This window comes from Echiichthys vipera, assembly GCF_963691815.1.
Source record: "Echiichthys vipera genome assembly, chromosome: 11".
Classification (NCBI taxonomy): domain Eukaryota; kingdom Metazoa; phylum Chordata; class Actinopteri; order Perciformes; family Trachinidae; genus Echiichthys; species Echiichthys vipera.
Window position 1 is genome coordinate 1,158,537 of NC_139836.1, and position 17,500 is coordinate 1,176,036.

Genomic DNA, 17,500 nt, shown 5'->3' on the forward strand with positions numbered 1-17,500 from the left:
GATGACTCTAAATCACCCGTAGGTGTGAATGGTTGTCTGTCTCTGTTCGTCTCTATGTGTCCTGTGATAGACTGGCGTCCTGTCCAGGGTGGACCCCGCCTCACGCCCGATGTCAGCTAGGATCCGCTCCAGCCCCTGAGACCCCGACAGGGACAAGAGGCTGAAGATGAATGGATGAATATTATTTCACAAACTTTCTTGTGTGTCGGAGGGAAATGTTGATTTTCCTGCAGCTGCAGCTTCCTGCTGACGCCACCAGGGGGCGCCACAGGAGCACGGACGCCATCGTTCTGCTGCTGAAGGAGAAGCTGCTGAAAGTTTAGATAAACGTAGCAGCTCCAGCCTCTGGTCCTGGATCAGGTCTCAGGGGCAGCAGCTCCAGCCTCTGGTCCTGGATCAGGTCTCAGGGGCAGCAGCTCCAGCCTCTGATCCTGGATCAGGTCTCGGGGGCAGCAGCTCCAGCCTCTGATCCTGGATCAGGTCTCGGGTGCAGCAGCTCCAGCAGGGACCCCAAACTTCCCTTTCCCGGGCCACATTAACCAGCTCTAACTGGGGGATCCTGAGGCGTTCCCAGGCCAGTGTGGAGATCTAATCTCTCCACCTGGTCCTGGGTCTTCCCCGAGGCCTCCTCCCAGCTGGACGTGCCTGGAACACCTCCCTAGGGAGGCGCCCAGGGTTCATCCAGACCAGATGATCCTGAACCACCTCAACTGGCTCCTTTCAACGCAAAGGAGCAGCGGCTCTACTCCGAGTTCCTCACGGATGCTGAACTTCTCCCCCTCTCTCTAAGGGAGACTCCAGACCCCCTCCTGAGGAAACACACTTCACACGCTTGGACCTGGACCTGGTTCTTTGGGTCCTGACCTGGACCTGGTTCTTTGGTTCCTGACCTGGACCTGGTTCTTTGGGTCCTGACCCAGCTTTCATGACCACAGGTGAGGGTAGGAACCAGGACTGAGGGTAGATCGAGAGCTTTGTCTTCCTCAGCTCTCTGTTCATCACAACGGTGCGGTAGAGCGACTGCAGCTCCGCCCCCGCTGCTCCATCGTCCCCTCACTCGGGACCAAGATCCCGAGGTCCTTGAAGTCCTTCACTTGGGGTCAGGACTCATTCCAGACCCGGAGTAACAATCCAGCGGTTTCCTGCTGAGAGCCACGGCCTCAGATCCAGAGGTGCTGATCCTCATCCCGGCCGTTTCACACTCGGCTGTGAACCGATCCAGTGAGTGCTGAAGGTCCCTGACCCACGACGCCATCAGGACCACGTCAGAGACCAGATCCTCAGCCCACCCACCTGCAGCCCCTCCCCACCACCACTACGCCTCCATATCCTGTCCATGAAAACCACAAACAGGATTGGTGACAGAGTGCCCCCCTGGAGGAGGCCGACCCCCACCGGGAACCACTCCGACTCACTGCCCAGGATCCAGACCCAGCTCTCTCTTTGGGGGTACAGAGACTGGACCCCCTCAGAAGTGACCCCCTCACCCCAGACTCCCCCAGCACCTCCCACAGTATCTCCAGGGACCCGGTCATGGGCCTTCTCCAGATCCACAAAGCACATGTAGACCGGATGGGCCCACTCCCAGACCCCCTCCAGGATCCTGGAGAGTGCAGAGCTGGTCCTGGTCCAGGTCCAGGACTGGATCCACCTGGTTCCTCTTCAGTCTGAGGTTCTACAGGACCAACCTCCTTTCCAGCACCTTGGAGTCGACTTCACCAGGGAGGCTGAGGAGTGTGATCCCCCTGGAACTGGCTCACACCCTCTGGTCCCCCTTTCTGAACAGGAACCACCACCCCGGTCTGCCACTCCCTCGGCACTGTCCCAGACTTCCACCAGTGTGTCAGAGACGTGTGTACCAGGACCAGGACCAGGACCAGGACCAGGACCAGGACCAGGACGGCCCCTCCAGACCCAGAGCTTTCAGCATGTGTGGATGCAGCTCATGGATCCTGGGGCTTTGCCTCTGTGGACTTGTTTCCTTCCTCAGTGACTTCTGTCAGAGATGTTGACGATGATCCCCATCAGCCTCCAGCTCTGCCTCTACAAAAGAGGGCGTGTTGGGCCCATTCAGGACTTCCTCAGAGTCCTTCCACCGCCCCATGACCTCATCAGCTGAGGGCACCAGCGTCCCGTCCTTACTGTGAACAGCTTGGACGGTTCCCCGTGTCCCCCTCCTGAGGTGCTGAATGGTGGTCCAGAAGCACCTCGGTGCCCCCCAAAGTCCTTCTCCAGGACTTCTGTGAACTCCTCCCACACCCGCTGCTTTGCCTCTGACCCAGCAGAGGCTGCAGCCCTTCAGACCTGTGGGGACCTCAGAACCACCTCCGGAGTCTTCTGGGAGACCAGATCCTGAAGGCCTCCTTCTTCAGGGGGACCCCTGACCCCCGGGGTCCACCACGGTGGTCCAGGGTCCCCGCCCCTTGAGGCACCTGAGACCTTGAGGCCACAGCTCACCGCTGCAGCTTCAGCAGTGGAAGCTTTGAACATCGCCCGCTCCGGTTCGATGCCCCCAACCTCCACAGGGACGCCAGGAAAGCTCCTCCGGAGGTGTGAGGTGAAGGTCTCTGGGACAGGGGCCTCCTCCAGGCCCGTGCAGACCCGGGGCCCGTGCAGACCCGGGGCCCGAGCAGACCTGAGGCCCGTGCAGACCCGGGGCCCGTGCAGACCCGGAGCCCGTGCAGACCCGGAGCCCTTGCAGACCCGGGGCCCGTGCAGACCCGGGGCCCGTGCAGACCCTGGGCCAGTGCAGACCCGGGGCCCGTGCAGACCCGAGGCCAGTGCAGACCCCGAGGCCCGTGCAGACCCGGGGCCCGTGCAGACCCCGAGGCCAGTGCAGACCCGGGGCCCGTGCAGACCCGGGGCCCGTGCAGACCCTGGGCCCGTGCAGACCCTGGGCCCGTGCAGACCCTGGGCCCGTGCAGACCCGGGGCCCGTGCAGACCCGGGGCCAGTGCAGACCCGGGGCCAGTGCAGACCCGGGGCCCGTGCAGACCCTGAGCCCGTGCAGACCCTGAGCCCGTGCAGACCCGGGGCCCGTGCAGACCCGGGGCCCGTGCAGACCCGGGGCCCGTGTGGCTGGACTGAACCGTGGTCTTTCATAATCAGTTAATGCGTCGACAGTTTTGTCCGTTTCTGGATCAGTTTGGTCCAAAAAATGTGACAAACAGGTGAAAAAGAACAAGAACACACTCAGCGGCCTCTTTATCAGGTGCACCTGCTCGTTAACGCACGTTTCTAATCAGCCAATCACGAGGCAGCAGCTCAAAGCAGCTCAAAGCAGCATCAGAACGTGAGTCTGAGTTTATTTCATTTTGCTGAAACACAAAATTCAGTTAAAATGTTTTTTTTGTGTGAATTAATTTTCTGACCTGAATTTTCAAACCCCTGCAGCGACCCACGGACGCCACCGGGGGGCGCCGCAGGAGCACGGACGCCATCATTCTCCCGCTGAAGGAGAAACTTTAAGCGTTAAAGTTTAAAATATAGCTTCACTCTTTTATTCATCAGGGTTTTTCAGTTTGTTTAAATTGTCGACATTTTTGTTTTTGAAAAACAGAAGAAAAAGAAACAAAAACACAGAAAAAATCACTTTTTATCCAAAATTCAGTTTATTTAAAACAACTTTAATTTGATTTTGTTTGTTTCTGAAACAAAAGGAAACTTTTATATTTAGAAAAAATAAAAATAAAAAACATTTATGATCAAAACAACTGAACAGAATCATTTTAACAGCAGATCGTTTTAATTTTAATCACATTAAAATGTAAATTATGAGCTTTTTTCTATTAAAGTAAAAAACAAAATGCACTTTAAAAATCACCGATTATTAAAATAATTTTATAATTATGTAAAATAAAGTTTTCCATCGTGACTTTAATTTAACATTAAACATTAATTTATTCCAATATTTTGTTTTTGACGTTTGTTTACTTTAGTTTTTAGTCTTTTTTTAATGTTTTCTGTTAAAAAACAACATTTAAAACATCGTCTTTACGTCTTTTCACTGTTTTTATCAAAGTTTAACAGAAGAAAACAAAACTTTAGGACAAAATAAACAATATTGTTGAAAATATTAAAATATCACGATGTGCTAAACGTCGTGTTTTGTTTTTCTACGCTGAAAGTTGAGTTTTCACGATTTTGAACCAAAAAAATCAATAAAACGATGAATAACGACGTTAAAAATGTTGAATCTTTTGACAATAACTAAAAGATTAAATCGAGTTCAAACCTCTTTGTGAAACATTTTAATTAATATTTTGAAAAGAAGAAAATATGAAATTAATCTTTGTTGAATTTACCAGAAAATATTAAAAATCAAATTTAATATTAACGTTTATTTTTGAGGAAAAACAAATTAGATTTGATCTCAAACGAGCGACATTTCATTAATAAACGTGTAAAAAAGTTATTTTAATATCTTATTAAATCACATTTACGACATAAGTTTTCCGTGACGCGACGTTCGATCAGAAAAAAGTTTATTTTATTCAAAAGTTTGAGGCCATTTTGACCCAAAACGCAAAAAAAAATCACTTTAAAAATAATCAGAAATGATAAAAAACGTTTATTATTATTGTATTTTATTCTGACACGACGGACATTTGACAAATTGTCAAGAAAAACAACAGAAGAAAAGCTCGTTGTGACGTCACAGCCACAAAAACGTTTAGCCGTCGCTAACACTCGTAATTAGCTAGCATGCTAGCAGTTAGCTAGTTTTTAAAAATCATTATTTTTGATTTTTACTGTTTGATTTAATTTGGTTTTGAGTAAATTGACACTTTTTACGGTGACGACTTCAAAGCAGCTATCGGCTGTTTAGACGTAACACCCTTTCAAAATAAGACTTCCTGGTCCAAACTTCGTATTTCTACGAGGCCGCAGCGTTCCCCCGTTGTTTGAAAGTTTGTTGTTGTGCTTTTGTTTCCGAGTCGTTCATCGTAGGTGCTGCACTTTGGCGCCGTCCGTCGTTGGTTCGTCCAGAGTGTCGGAGACAAACCCGGCGCCTGTTTCCTGCTGAGGTTTCTCTCCGGGGTCAGTCGCCCTGAGCGTCGGCGTCCTCGTCGTCCTCAGGTACGAAGCTTTTCAGTTTACCTACGAACAAACACGCGACTCAGGTCACCAACAAATACAGGAAACGACTTAAAGCTCAGCTCCAGCCTCTGATCCTGGATCAGGTCTCAGGGGCAGCAGCTCCAGCCTCTGATCCTGGATCAGGTCTCAGGGGCAGCAGCTCCAGCCTCTGATCCTGGATCAGGTCTCAGGGGCAGCAGCTCCAGCCTCTGATCCTGGATCAGGTCTCAGGGGCAGCAGCTCCAGCAGGGACCCCAAACTTCCCTTTCCCGGGCCACATTAACCAGCTCTAACTGGGGGATCCTGAGGCGTTCCCAGGCCAGTGTGGAGATCTAATCTCTCCACCTGGTCCTGGGTCTTCCCCGAGGCCTCCTCCCACCTGGTCCTGGGTCTTCCCCGAGGCCTCCTCCCAGCTGGACGTGCCTGGAACACCTCCCTAGGGAGGCGCCCAGGGTTCATCCAGACCAGATGATCCTGAACCACCTCAACTGGCTCCTTTCAACACAAAGGAGCAGCGGCTCTACTCCGAGTTCCTCACGGATGCTGAACTTCTCCCCCTCTCTCTAAGGGAGACTCCAGACCCCCTCCTGAGGAAACACACTTCACACGCTTGGACCTGGACCTGGTTCTGTGGGTCCTGACCTGGACCTGGTTCTGTGGGTCCTGACCTGGACCTGGTTCTGTGGGTCCTGACCTGGACCTGGTTCTTTGGGTCCTGACCTGGACCTGGTTCTTTGGGTCCTGACCCAGCTTTCAGGACCACAGGTGAGGGTAGGAACCAGGACTGAGGGTAGAGCGACTGCAGCTCCGCCCCCGCTGCTCCATCGTCCCCTCACTCGTGAACCAGATCCTGAGGGACTTGAAGTCCTTCACTTGGGGTCAGGACTCATTCCAGACCTGTTATCTCAGGACTCTTTACGTATAGAGTAGGTCCAGACCACATTATGACTTATTTATGATTTACAGACACAACAATTCCTCCCTGAGCAACTGAAAGCTGCAGCATCTCATTCATCCTCAGTCTTGATCACAGTGGAAACTTCACATCAGTGTTTATTTTTGAACAAAACGCAAATGTTTTGCAACAATTTTCCCTGAAAAAGTTAATTTTTCTGAACACACACGAACCCTGATGATATAAGGGCGCCCTCCCACTTTTCCTCCGTCCCGTGCCCAAACAGGTTTCACGGCTAAAGTCTGGTTCCTTTGACCAGTGTGAGTGCAACCGTACCACGTCAGTCTGGTTCCTTTGACCAGTGTGAGTGCAACCGTACCACGTCTAGGAGCGGCACGCTTGCCGTCCACGGCCCGTTTGGGAGAGGTGGGCTTTAGTAAAGCACGTTTGCACGTGTACGAGCACGAGCGTGCGCACGTGTACGAGCACGAGGCCTACGGCGGCTCTGAGGTCATTTCCTGTGCGCCTGTTGGGACGTAGAAAAAAGAAGGAGGGACCATGCGCGGACATTTCAAACAATGGCGGTGAAAGGTTCACGTTGGTGTGATGCGGAGGTGGAGTGTTTACTGCAGATTTGGTCGATGAAAAGATTCAAAAACAGTCGACAAGACGCACAAAAACTCCGAGGTCTACGGAAAGATCTGGAAACAAAGCCACGCATCGCCATGACGTCATCAATGCGTGTGACGTGTTACGGCGTGATGACGTATAGGCAGCGAGAAGCATTCTCCGAGGCCCAGGTAGTGTGAGTACAAACGGGCCTGGAGGGGGGGACAAGGACCCTAAAGCACGGGGCACGGGACGGAGGCACAGTGGGAGGGGGGTCTAAAACTTAAAACTGCTTTAATAATTTCTTACCTTTCACAATAAAAGCCCCGGTGAGCCCATGTGCACGTCCGCGCTGTGACATTTATTAATAAATACGCAGACGTTCGTTAAGTCGAGTTTGAATATAATAAAACTTTATTCAGAGGTTTAAAGTTATGATTTATTATTATTATTATTATTTTAATGCATTTAGAGACTTTTACTGTGAAGGACAGGAGGAAGCACGGGAGGAAGCACGGGAGGAAGCACGGGAGGAAGCACGGGAGGAAGCACAGGAGGAAGCACGGGAGGAAGCACGGGAGGAAGCAGAGGAGGAAGCACGGGAGGAAGCAGAGGAGGAAGCACGGGAGGAAGCACGGGAGGAAGCAGAGGAGGAAGCACGGGAGGAAGCACGGGAGGAAGCAGAGGAGGAAGCACGGGTGGAAGCACGGGAGGAAGCACAGGAGGAAGCACGGGAGGAAGCACGGGAGGAAGCAGAGGAGGAAGCACGGGAGGAAGCACGGGAGGAAGCACGGGAGGAAGCAGAGGAGGAAGCAGAGGAGGAAGCACGGGAGGAAGCACGGGAGGAAGCACGGGAGGAAGCACGGGAGGAAGCAAAGGAGGAAGCACGGGAGGAAGCACGGGAGGAAGAACGGGAGGAAGCAGAGGAGGAAGCACGGGAGGAAGCACATAAGGAAGCACGGGTGGAAGCAGAGGAGGAAGCACGGGAGGAAGAACGGGAGGAAGCAGAGGAGGAAGCACGGGAGGAAGTACGGGAGGAAGCACGGGAGGAAGCACAGGAGGAAGCACGGGAGGAAGCACGGGAGGAAGCAGAGGAGGAAGCACGGGAGGAAGCACGGGAGGAAGCACGGGAGGAAGCACGGGAGGAAGCAAAGGAGGAAGTACGGGAGGAAGCACGGGAGGAAGCACAGGAGGAAGCACGGGAGGAAGCACGGGAGGAAGCAAAGGAGGAAGCACGGGAGGAAGCACGGGAGGAAGCAGAGGAGGAAGCACGGGAGGAAGCAAAGGAGGAAGCAGAGGTGAGTGATGAGTCGGACGAACAGCAGAGAAGGAAAGTCGTTATTTCAGGAGATGGAGAGATGGAGAGATGGAGGGATGGAAAGATGGAGGGATGGAGAGATGGAGGGATGGAGGGATGGAGAGATGGAGAGATGGAAACTATCGGGAGACGGAGTCGGGGCTGGACGCGTCCTGTTTGTGGTCACATGACAAATCTGAGGAAGAGGAGGAGAGAGGAGGAGAGAGAGGGGGAAAAGAGGAGGAGAGAGGAGGAGAGAGGGGGAAAAGAGGAGGAGAGAGGAGGAGAGAGGAGGAGAGAGAGGGGGAAAAGACGAGGAGAGAGGAGGAGAGAGGGGGAAAAGAGGAGGAGAGAGGAGGAGAGAGGAGGGGAAAAGAGGAGAGAGGAGGAGAGAGGAGGAGAGAGAGGGGGAAAAGAGCAGGAGAGAGGAGGAGAGAGGGGGAAAAGAGGAGGAGAGAGGAGGAGAGAGGAGGAGAGAGGAGGAGAGAGGAGGAGAGAGAGGGGGAAAAGAGCAGGAGAGAGGAGGAGAGAGGAGGAGAGAGAGGGGGAGAGAGGAGGAGAGAGGAGGGGAAGAAGAGGAGGAGAGAGGAGGGGAAAAGAGGAGGAGAGAGGAGGAGAGAGGAGGGGAAGAAGAGGAGGAGAGAGGAGGAGAGAGGAGGGGAAGAAGAGCAGGAGAGAGGAGGAGAGATGAGGAGAGAGAGGGGGAGAGAGGAGGAGAGAGGAGGGGAAGAAGAGGAGGAGAGAGGAGGGGAAAAGAGGAGGAGAGAGGAGGAGAGAGGAGGAGAGAGGAGGAGAGAGAGGGGGAAAAGAGGAGGAGAAAGGAGGAGAGGAGGAGAGAGGAGGGGAAGAAGAGGAGGAGAGAGGAGGAGAGAGGAGGGGAGAGGAGGAGAGAGGAGGAGAGAGGAGGAGAGAGAGGGGGAAAAGAGGAGGAGAGAGGAGGAGAGAGGAGGAGAGAAGAGGAGAGAGGAGGGGTAAAAGAGGAGGAGAAAGGAGGAGAGAGGAGGAGAGAGGAGGGGTAAAAGAGGAGGAGAGAGGAGGGGAGAGAGGGGGAAAAGAGCAGGAGAGAGGAGGAGAGAGAGGGGGAGAGAGGAGGAGAGAGGAGGGAAGAAGAGGAGGAGAGAGGAGGAGAGAGGAGGGGAAGAAGAGCAGGAGAGAGGAGGAGAGAGGAGGGGAAGAAGAGGAGGAGAGAGGAGGAGAGAGGAGGGGAAGAAGAGCAGGAGAGAGGAGGAGAGAGGAGGAGAGAGAGGAGGAGAGAGGAGGAGAGAGGAGGAGAGAGGAGGAGAGAGGAGGAGAGAGGAGGAGAGAGGAGGAGAGAGGAGGAGAGAGGAGGGGTAAAGAGGAGGAGAGAGGAGGGGTAAAAGAGGAGGAGAGAGGAGGAGAGAGAGGGGGAAAAGAGGAGGAGAGAGGAGGAGAGAGGAGGAGAGAGGAGGGGTAAAAGAGGAGGAGAGAGGAGGAGAGAGGAGGGGTAAAAGAGGAGGAGAGAGGAGGAGAGAGGAGGAGAGAGGAGGGGTAAAAGAGGAGGAGAGAGGAGGAGAGAGGAGGGGTAAAAGAGGAGGAGAGAGGAGGAGAGAGGAGGAGAGAGGAGGAGAGAGGAGGGGTAAAAGAGGAGGAGAGAGGAGGAGAGAGGAGGAGAGAGGAGGGGTAAAAGAGGAGGAGAGAGGAGGAGAGAGGAGGGGGAAAGAGGAGGAGAGAGGAGGAGAGAGGAGGGGGAAAAGAGGAGGAGAGAGGAGGAGAGAGGAGGAGAGAGGAGGGGTAAAAGAGGAGGAGAGAGGAGGAGAGAGGAGGAGAGAGGAGGGGTAAAAGAGGAGGAGAGAGGAGGAGAGAGGAGGAGAGAGGAGGAGAGAGGAGGAGAGAGGAGGGGGAAAAGAGGAGGAGAGAGGAGGAGAGAGGAGGAGAGAGGAGGGGTAAAAGAGGAGGAGAGAGGAGGAGAGAGGAGGAGAGAGGAGGGGTAAAAGAGGAGGAGAGAGGAGGAGAGAGGAGGAGAGAGGAGGAGAGAGGAGGAGAGAGGAGGGGGAAAAGAGGAGGAGAGAGGAGGGGAGAGGAGGAGAGAGGAGGAGAGAGGAGGGGAGAGGAGGAGGAGAGGAGGGGAGAGGAGGGGTAAAAGAGGAGGAGAGAGGAGGGGAGAGGAGGGGTAAAAGAGGAGGAGAGAGGAGGGGAGAGGAGGGGTAAAGGAGGAGAGGTAAAGAGGAGGAGAGAGGAGGGGAAGAAGAGGAGAGAGGAGAGAGGAGGGGAAAAGAAAGGATGATGCAGAAAGAGGAGGGTAAAAGAAAGAAAGAAGGGAGGAAAGGAAAGGATGAAGGGAGAGAAGGAGGAGAGAGGAGGAGAGAGGAGGGGGAGAGGAACAGATGATGCAGAAAGAGGAGAGGAAAAGAAAGAAAGAGGAAAGAAAGGATGATGCAGAAAGAGGAGGGAAGGAAAGAAAGGATGATGCAGAAAGAGGAGGGGAAAGAAAGGATGATGCAGAAAGAGGAGGAGGAAAGAAAGATGCTTCGATATGCAGAAGGAGGGAAGAAAGATGATGAGAGAAGGAGGAGGGGAAGAAGAAGAAAGGAGAGAAGGGAGAGGAAGGAGGAGGAGGAAGGAGGAGAGGAGAGAGGAGGGGAAAAGAGGAGAAGGAGGAGAGGAGTTAGTGTTGTTAGTCTCATGAACAGAAGAACAGAAACTGACGACGTGAATAAAAAAATGTTTCATGTGGAAAAATTAAAGTGAAATAAATAAATTAAAGATGTAAAATCACATTTTACTGCAGTGTTTTAGTTTCACACACTTTATTTTAATATTTTAATATTTTAATAAAGTGTTTTAAATTTACTGAACTCTTATTGTAGTTTATATTTTATATTTCTGAGTGTTTTATAACGACGACGAACTCATTTCCATCCGTCCGCCTTTTCTGTTGTTTCTTATTATAAATAAATAAATAAATAAAACTTAAATGACCCAATAAATAAATTAATATGTCTTTAAATTTACCAAAAGTTATATTAAAAATAAATGTCGCCTTTATTTAACTGATGAAATGTTGCATAAATTAATTTTTTATTCACTTTTCTATTTAATTTTCCTTTAAATTAATAAATGACCTCATTTTAATTCATTGTTAAATATTTGAATTTATAAGAAACTTTGGACTAAATTTCTCATTTGCATAATAAAAATAAATGTATTATTAAAATAATAAATAAAGCTGTTCAATACATTTAAAAATACGTTTAAACAGTAATAAAAAACAATTGATTGTAAAATATGTAAAAATCAAAACGTGTATTTAGAAATTTTAAAAACTATGAATAAATAGAAAATAAGTCATTTTATATATAAATATAAAATCAAATCATGCCAAATTGTTTTTATTAATTAATGCCTTCATTTCTTTTTTAAATTATTGTTTGTACATTTATAATATAAATATAAAAAATAAATATAATATTGTGCATAATTGAAAAAAACACAATTGATTGTAAAAATCAAAACATGAATTTAGAAATTTAAAAAGAAACTGAATAAAATTGATTAGAGAAATGAATAGCATATTAATTTATAATTGTTTTCATTAATTAATGCCTGCATCAATTTTTAAAATAATTTTTTGTACATTTATTGGCATAATTATGTGTATGAGTCATATATATATAATATATGTATATATATTATTATATTATCGGTTGTTTCTGTGTATTTGCGTTTTATTTCCATGTAATAATTTTTTTCAGAAACGTAAACTCACGATAGTTCGTATTTTCTTCAGCTTTAAATCTAAAAACACAGATTTTATTTATATTTATATTAATTTTGTCGTTGTTTTGAATGTTTCACGTGTTTAAAAGCGTTTTACCGGCTGAACCGCTGCCCTCCGCCCCTCCTCTCTCCTGATTGGCTAACAGCAGACCCGCCTCGTTCCCATTGGCCTCCTCCGGCCCGTTGTGATTGGACCACAGGGGAGCGGCGGCACAGAGCTGCGCTGTGATTGGGCCCCGCTGCCCGTCCGTGTCGCAGAGCCCCGCCCCCAGGAGATGCTGCTCCACCCCCAGCTGCAGCTCTGAGGAGAGAAGAGCAGCTCGAGAGGAGAGACGCCAAAGCTGCATACGGGCGCCGAAAAGAGCGGGAAACGGACACGGAGGTAACGACGCTAACGACGCTAACGATGCTAACGTTCAGGATCAAAGAAATAAACTAAAACTGAACTGAAAAATCCAACTGAAGAAGCAAAACAGACGTAAATATACCAAATATAGTCACCGTGCTTTGCATTCTGGGTAGTTTCCCCCATGTTGCCCCGCCCACAGCTTCCTTCCTGGTCCAATCAGGAAGCTCCGTCAGCGTCAGTTCTCTGAGTGTCCACTAGGGGCAGGTTATTGGAGGTTAAAGTTTATGAATAATTAGGGGCGTGGCCTCTTGAGTGACAGCTAGCCCTTGGCCCTCACTTCTCCTCGGAGGCTAGTTGTCAGGATTAGCTTCATTAGCATGCTAACATTAGCATGCTAACTCCGTCATCTGGACCTGGACACAGCGCTTCTGATTTAAACTGATGTTCAACACAGTCCCACGCTCACAGACTGTAAAACACTGACCCTCACGGCCCCAATCCTCCACTGCTCCACATTAGCATTAGCATTAGCATCTAGTGTGTCAGAGATAGCAGGCTGTGTTCAAGTCATGGTGCAAGTGCAGCTATTTAATTAGCATAACAGAGCTAACGCTAACAGGGTGTCTTTCAAAAACATCGGTTGGTTCAGTCAATCGAAGAGCAAACTATCTTGTTACTATGGAAACCAACTACACACATGACCGCGTTTGAGGTCCAGATGACGGAGTTAGCATGCTAATGTTAGCATGCTAATGATGCTAACAAGTTTAATGATGCTGTGTAAACGGCCTGTTTAACATGGGGCTCAATGAGAAACTGCTCTGTTATGAAACCTGCCCCTAGTGGACACTCAGAGAACTGACGCTGACAGAGCTTCCTGATTGGACCAAACAGGAAGTGGCTGTGGGCGGGGCTTAGTCTAAACTCTAAATATTTACACATTACGTTAAAAATAAATTAAAATATAAAACAACAATTCACCTTGAACATGAAATACTGTCAGAACCGTTGGTGCACAGGCAGCTACTCATGGAGCTATTAGCTAACAGGCCTACACACACGCACGCACGCACACACACACGCACACACACACGCACACACACACACACACGCACACACACACACACACACACACGCACACACGCACACGCACACGCACACGCACACGCACGCACACGCACGCACACACACGCACACAAAACACACACACACACACACACACACACACACACACAGACACACACACACACACACACACACACACACACACACACACACACACACACACACACACACACACACACACACACACACACACACACACACAGATCGATAAAGCTTTTACTGTCTTCACTTCCTGGAACTCGCTGCAGCAGATTTTCTGCACGCGCTCCTCCTTCACCACGTTTCTCTTCCTGTTTTTCTTCTTCTGCGTTTTTCCCCAAAAACAGCGTCGTTCAAATTCTCCGTCGGGTCAAAAACACGCCGCAGTGAACGTGACGCTCTGCTGAGTCAGCGTCTCTGAGCTGATGCTGCTGCTTCTTCCTCTGCAACAGTTTCATCAATAATTCAGCTCAGACAACAAAGTCTCTGAGACACGATCGTGCAGAAGCTCCTCTAACCTTAACGCACACATCCCAACAAACAACACTGAGTACAAACGGGCCTGGAGGGGACAAGGACCCTAAAGCACGGGGCACGGGACGGAGGCACAGTGGGAGGGCGCCCTTAGGGTGCACTAGAGACTGCGGCTCTACTCCGAGTTCCTCACGGATGCTGAACTTCTCCCCCTCTCTCTAAGGGAGACTCCAGACCCCCTCCTGAGGAAACACACTTCACACGCTTGGACCTGGACCTGGTTCTTTGGGTCCTGACCTGGACCTGGTTCTCTGGGTCCTGACCTGGACCTGGTTCTTTGGGTCCTGACCTGGACCTGGTTCTTTGGGTCCTGACCTGGACCTGGTTCTTTGGGTCCTGACCCAGCTTTCAGGACCACAGGTGAGGGTAGGAACCAGGACTGAGGGTAGATCCAGAGCTTTGCCTTCCTCAGCTCTCTGTTCATCACAACGGTGCGGTAGAGCGACTGCAGCTCTGCCCCCGCTGCTCCATCGTCCCCTCACTCCGTTTGTACTCACACTACCTGGGCCTCGGAGAATGCTTCTTGCTGCCTATACGTCATCACGCCGTAACACGTCACACGCATTGATGACGTCATGGCGATGCGTGGCTTTGTTTCCAGATCTTTCCGTAGACCTCGGAGTTTTTGTGCGTCTTGTCGACTGTTTTTGAATCTTTTCATCGACCAAATCTGCAGTAAACACTCCACCTCCGCATCACACCAACGTGAACCTTTCACCGCCATTGTTTGAAATGTCCGCGCATGGTCCCTCCTTCTTTTTTCTACGTCCCAACAGGCGCACAGGAAATGACCTCAGAACCGCCGTAGGCCTCGTGCTCGTACACGTGCGCACGCTCGTGCTCGTACACGTGCAAACGTGCTTTACTAAAGCCCACCTCTCCCAAACGGGCCGTGGACGGCAAGCGTGCCGCTCCTAGACGTGGTACGGTTGCACTCACACTGGTCAAAGGAACCAGACTTTAGCCGTGACACGTGCTGGGGCACGGGACGGAGGCACAGTGGGAGGGCGCCCTAAGAGTAGATTGTTAGCTGCACAGTGAGTTTCCTTCCCTTCTGTGGAGCGAGCCGCTCACTCACTCTTTGTTCTCTGGATCCTTCTGTTGAATATGGACCGGGCTCCTGAAATTGGGCCTTTGACCCGTAAATTCACGTTAAACACAAAGGGAAAACCTCCTTTACCCACATGTTGTTTCCTGTCTGAGCTTTGCCTCCACGCTGTTAGCACGTCACACGCTGTTAGCACGTCACACGCTGTTAGCACGTCACACGCTGTTAGCACGTCACATGCTGTTAGCACGTCACACGCTGTTAGCACGTCACATGCTGTTAGCACGCCACACGCTGTTAGCACGTCACACGCTGTTAGCACGTCACACGCTGTTAGCACGTCACACGCTGTTAGCACGTCACACGCTGATCTGATCCCGTGTGTCGGTGACGGACAGATGGTTTATCCAGAGTGATGGACTGAGACACTGAGACTGGGTCCATCTGGTGGGGTCGGGTTACCGTGAGCCGCCTCTGGGCCCCAACGTAAAGTTCAAGAGCCCAAAGCGTCCCCATCCCCCATCACGCCGCAGCTGAGCCCACAGATCTGAGCCCGACCGACAAGAGACACCAAAGAAAACCAAACAAGAGGGCGTAGAACCAGAAACAGCCGCAGGTAACAGAGAGAAAGACAAACAACGTTCCTTAAAACAAAGCAAACAGAGGGAAGAGGACGACACATGTGTGCACAGCTGCAGCACGAGCGTCAGAGGAAGAACCGACTGAACCGTGGTGTTAAAGGAAGCGTGGGTCACACTGAACGACAAAGGTGTACAGCAGGGGGGTCAAACTCAGGCCCGTGGGTCAAACTCAGGCCCGTGGGTCTGAAGCACATCCACGTCTACTCTTCTGTTCACACACATGAGCATCCATGCTGCCAGTCTCTGCAGACACACTGAATCCACCCCTCCCCTAAAATGACCCAAACAAAGATGGAGGACAGGAGCTTTCAGCAGATGATCTGTGTGTGAAGGTAAAGAGCTGTTTGTCACCGTGGCTGTGACCAAAGAATCAAACAGAAGAAACACCACGACACACACACACACACACACACACACACACACACACACACACACACACTCACACACACACACACACACAAACACACACACACACACCAAAGAATCAAACAGAAGAAACACCACGACAAGAACAAGGAGCTGCACTGGAAAGAGTCAACGTTACACATCTGGAGAGAAGGAACACATGCACATATGTAGTTTTTTTTTTTTTTTAGTAAAGATGAAAACACCACAAAAAGATGCAAAATGACTAAAAATAGATGCAAAACCAGTACAAAAAGATGCAAAATGACTAAAAATAGATGCAAAACCACCACAAAAAGATGCAAAATGACTAAAAATAGATGCAAAACCACCACAAAAAGATGCTAAATGACTAAAAATAGATGCAAAACCACCACAAAAAGATGCAAAATGACTAAACATAGATGCAAAACCAACACAAAAAGATGCAAAATGACTAAAAATAGATGCAAAACCAGCACAAAAAGATGCAAAATGACTAAAAATAGATGCAAAACCACCACAAAAAGATGCTAAATGACTAAAAATAGATGCAAAACCAGCACAAAAAGATGCAAAATGACTAAAAATAGATGCAAAACCAGCACAAAAAGATGCAAAATGACTAAAAATAGATGCAAAACCAGCACAAAAAGATGCAAAATGACTAAAAATAGATGCAAAACCAGCACAAAAAGATGCAAAATGACTAAAAATAGATGCAAAACTAGCACAAAAAGATGCAAAATGACTAAAAATAGATGAAAACTCCACTTTTGTAAAGAGAAAACTGCAGAAATCCTGTTTCACGTCTTTGTTTCTCATAAAACTGAAATTATTTATTAAATAAAACAAAACGCTGGTTGTTTGCTGAGTCACGCCGTAAACCGCTGCGTCTGCGTCGAATCAGACCGAAGCAATCGATCGTGAGCGTGTCGCTCTCTCACTGAGCCTCTTTCACACGTTCACATGATGTTTGTGCACTTTTTAATAAAACAGAGGAAACGGGCGTTTACCTTTCATGGTGGGCGGGGCCAAGCTGCTCGCCGTCCTCTGGGACGAAGCTGAAACCTGCACGACAAACACGTTTAATCTGACGCAGTCGCACAAACAACAACAACAACAACAACAACAACAACAACGATCACATCAGCGTCTTCTATCATCAATAAATCAGATTTTATCAAAGGTTTTTTCCTCTTTGACGACTGAAAAGTGAAAGTTGCGTCTGAGTCGGTTCAGTTTGTTTAATGGTGATTTTACTGCAGATTAAAGCGTCACAGGTGTCGTTTAACACGTTTAATCCTAATCTGGAGGTCGATCGATGACGTCACGTCTGTGTGTAAACAACATTTCCACAAACCTGCGACGCTCCGGTGACGACGTGTTGATCTCCAGCATCTGCAGAGAAGAGACGCAGCCGTGAACTCCTTTATTATTATTATCACTTCATCACTTCATCACTTCATCACTCTATCACTTCATCACTTCATCACTTCCTCACTTCATCACTTCATCACTTCATCACTTCATCACTCTATCACTTCATCACTCTATCACTCTATCACTTCATCACTTCATCACTCTATCACTTCATCACTCTATCACTCTATCACTTCATCACTTCATCACTCTATCACTTCATCACTTCATCACTCTATCACTTCATCACTTCATCACTTCATCACTTCCTCACTTCATCACTCTATCACTTCATCACTTCATCACTTCATCACTTCATCACTTTATGTTTTTATTTTTTAACCAGCAATGATAAGAAAGAAAAGAACAGTCTGCATCAACGTCTAATCTCCTGAAAAAGT

The 17,500-nt window shown here is 49.3% G+C and overlaps 1 protein-coding gene across 2 annotated transcripts in view; it reads right to left on the bottom strand.

The window, feature by feature from the left end:
* Positions 1–4,316: 4,316 nt before the first annotated feature.
* Positions 4,317–17,500, bottom strand: part of ppp1r1c (protein phosphatase 1, regulatory (inhibitor) subunit 1C) — a 15,839-nt gene continuing 2,655 nt past the window's right edge. Inside the window, exons 3-6 of one of the 2 annotated variants that reach the window (XM_083923018.1) lie at positions 17,041–17,078; positions 16,694–16,748; positions 11,715–11,918; positions 4,317–5,099 (exon numbers count right to left, since the gene is read on the bottom strand). In XM_083923018.1, the coding sequence (XP_083779144.1) occupies positions 5,041–5,099; positions 11,715–11,918; positions 16,694–16,748; positions 17,041–17,078 (356 nt within the window). In that variant the 3' untranslated portion in view covers positions 4,317–5,040. Of the gene's footprint in view, positions 5,100–7,857; positions 8,076–11,714; positions 11,919–16,693; positions 16,749–17,040; positions 17,079–17,500 lie in introns of those variants that run through there. The other variant, XM_083923017.1, reaches the window with a different exon arrangement.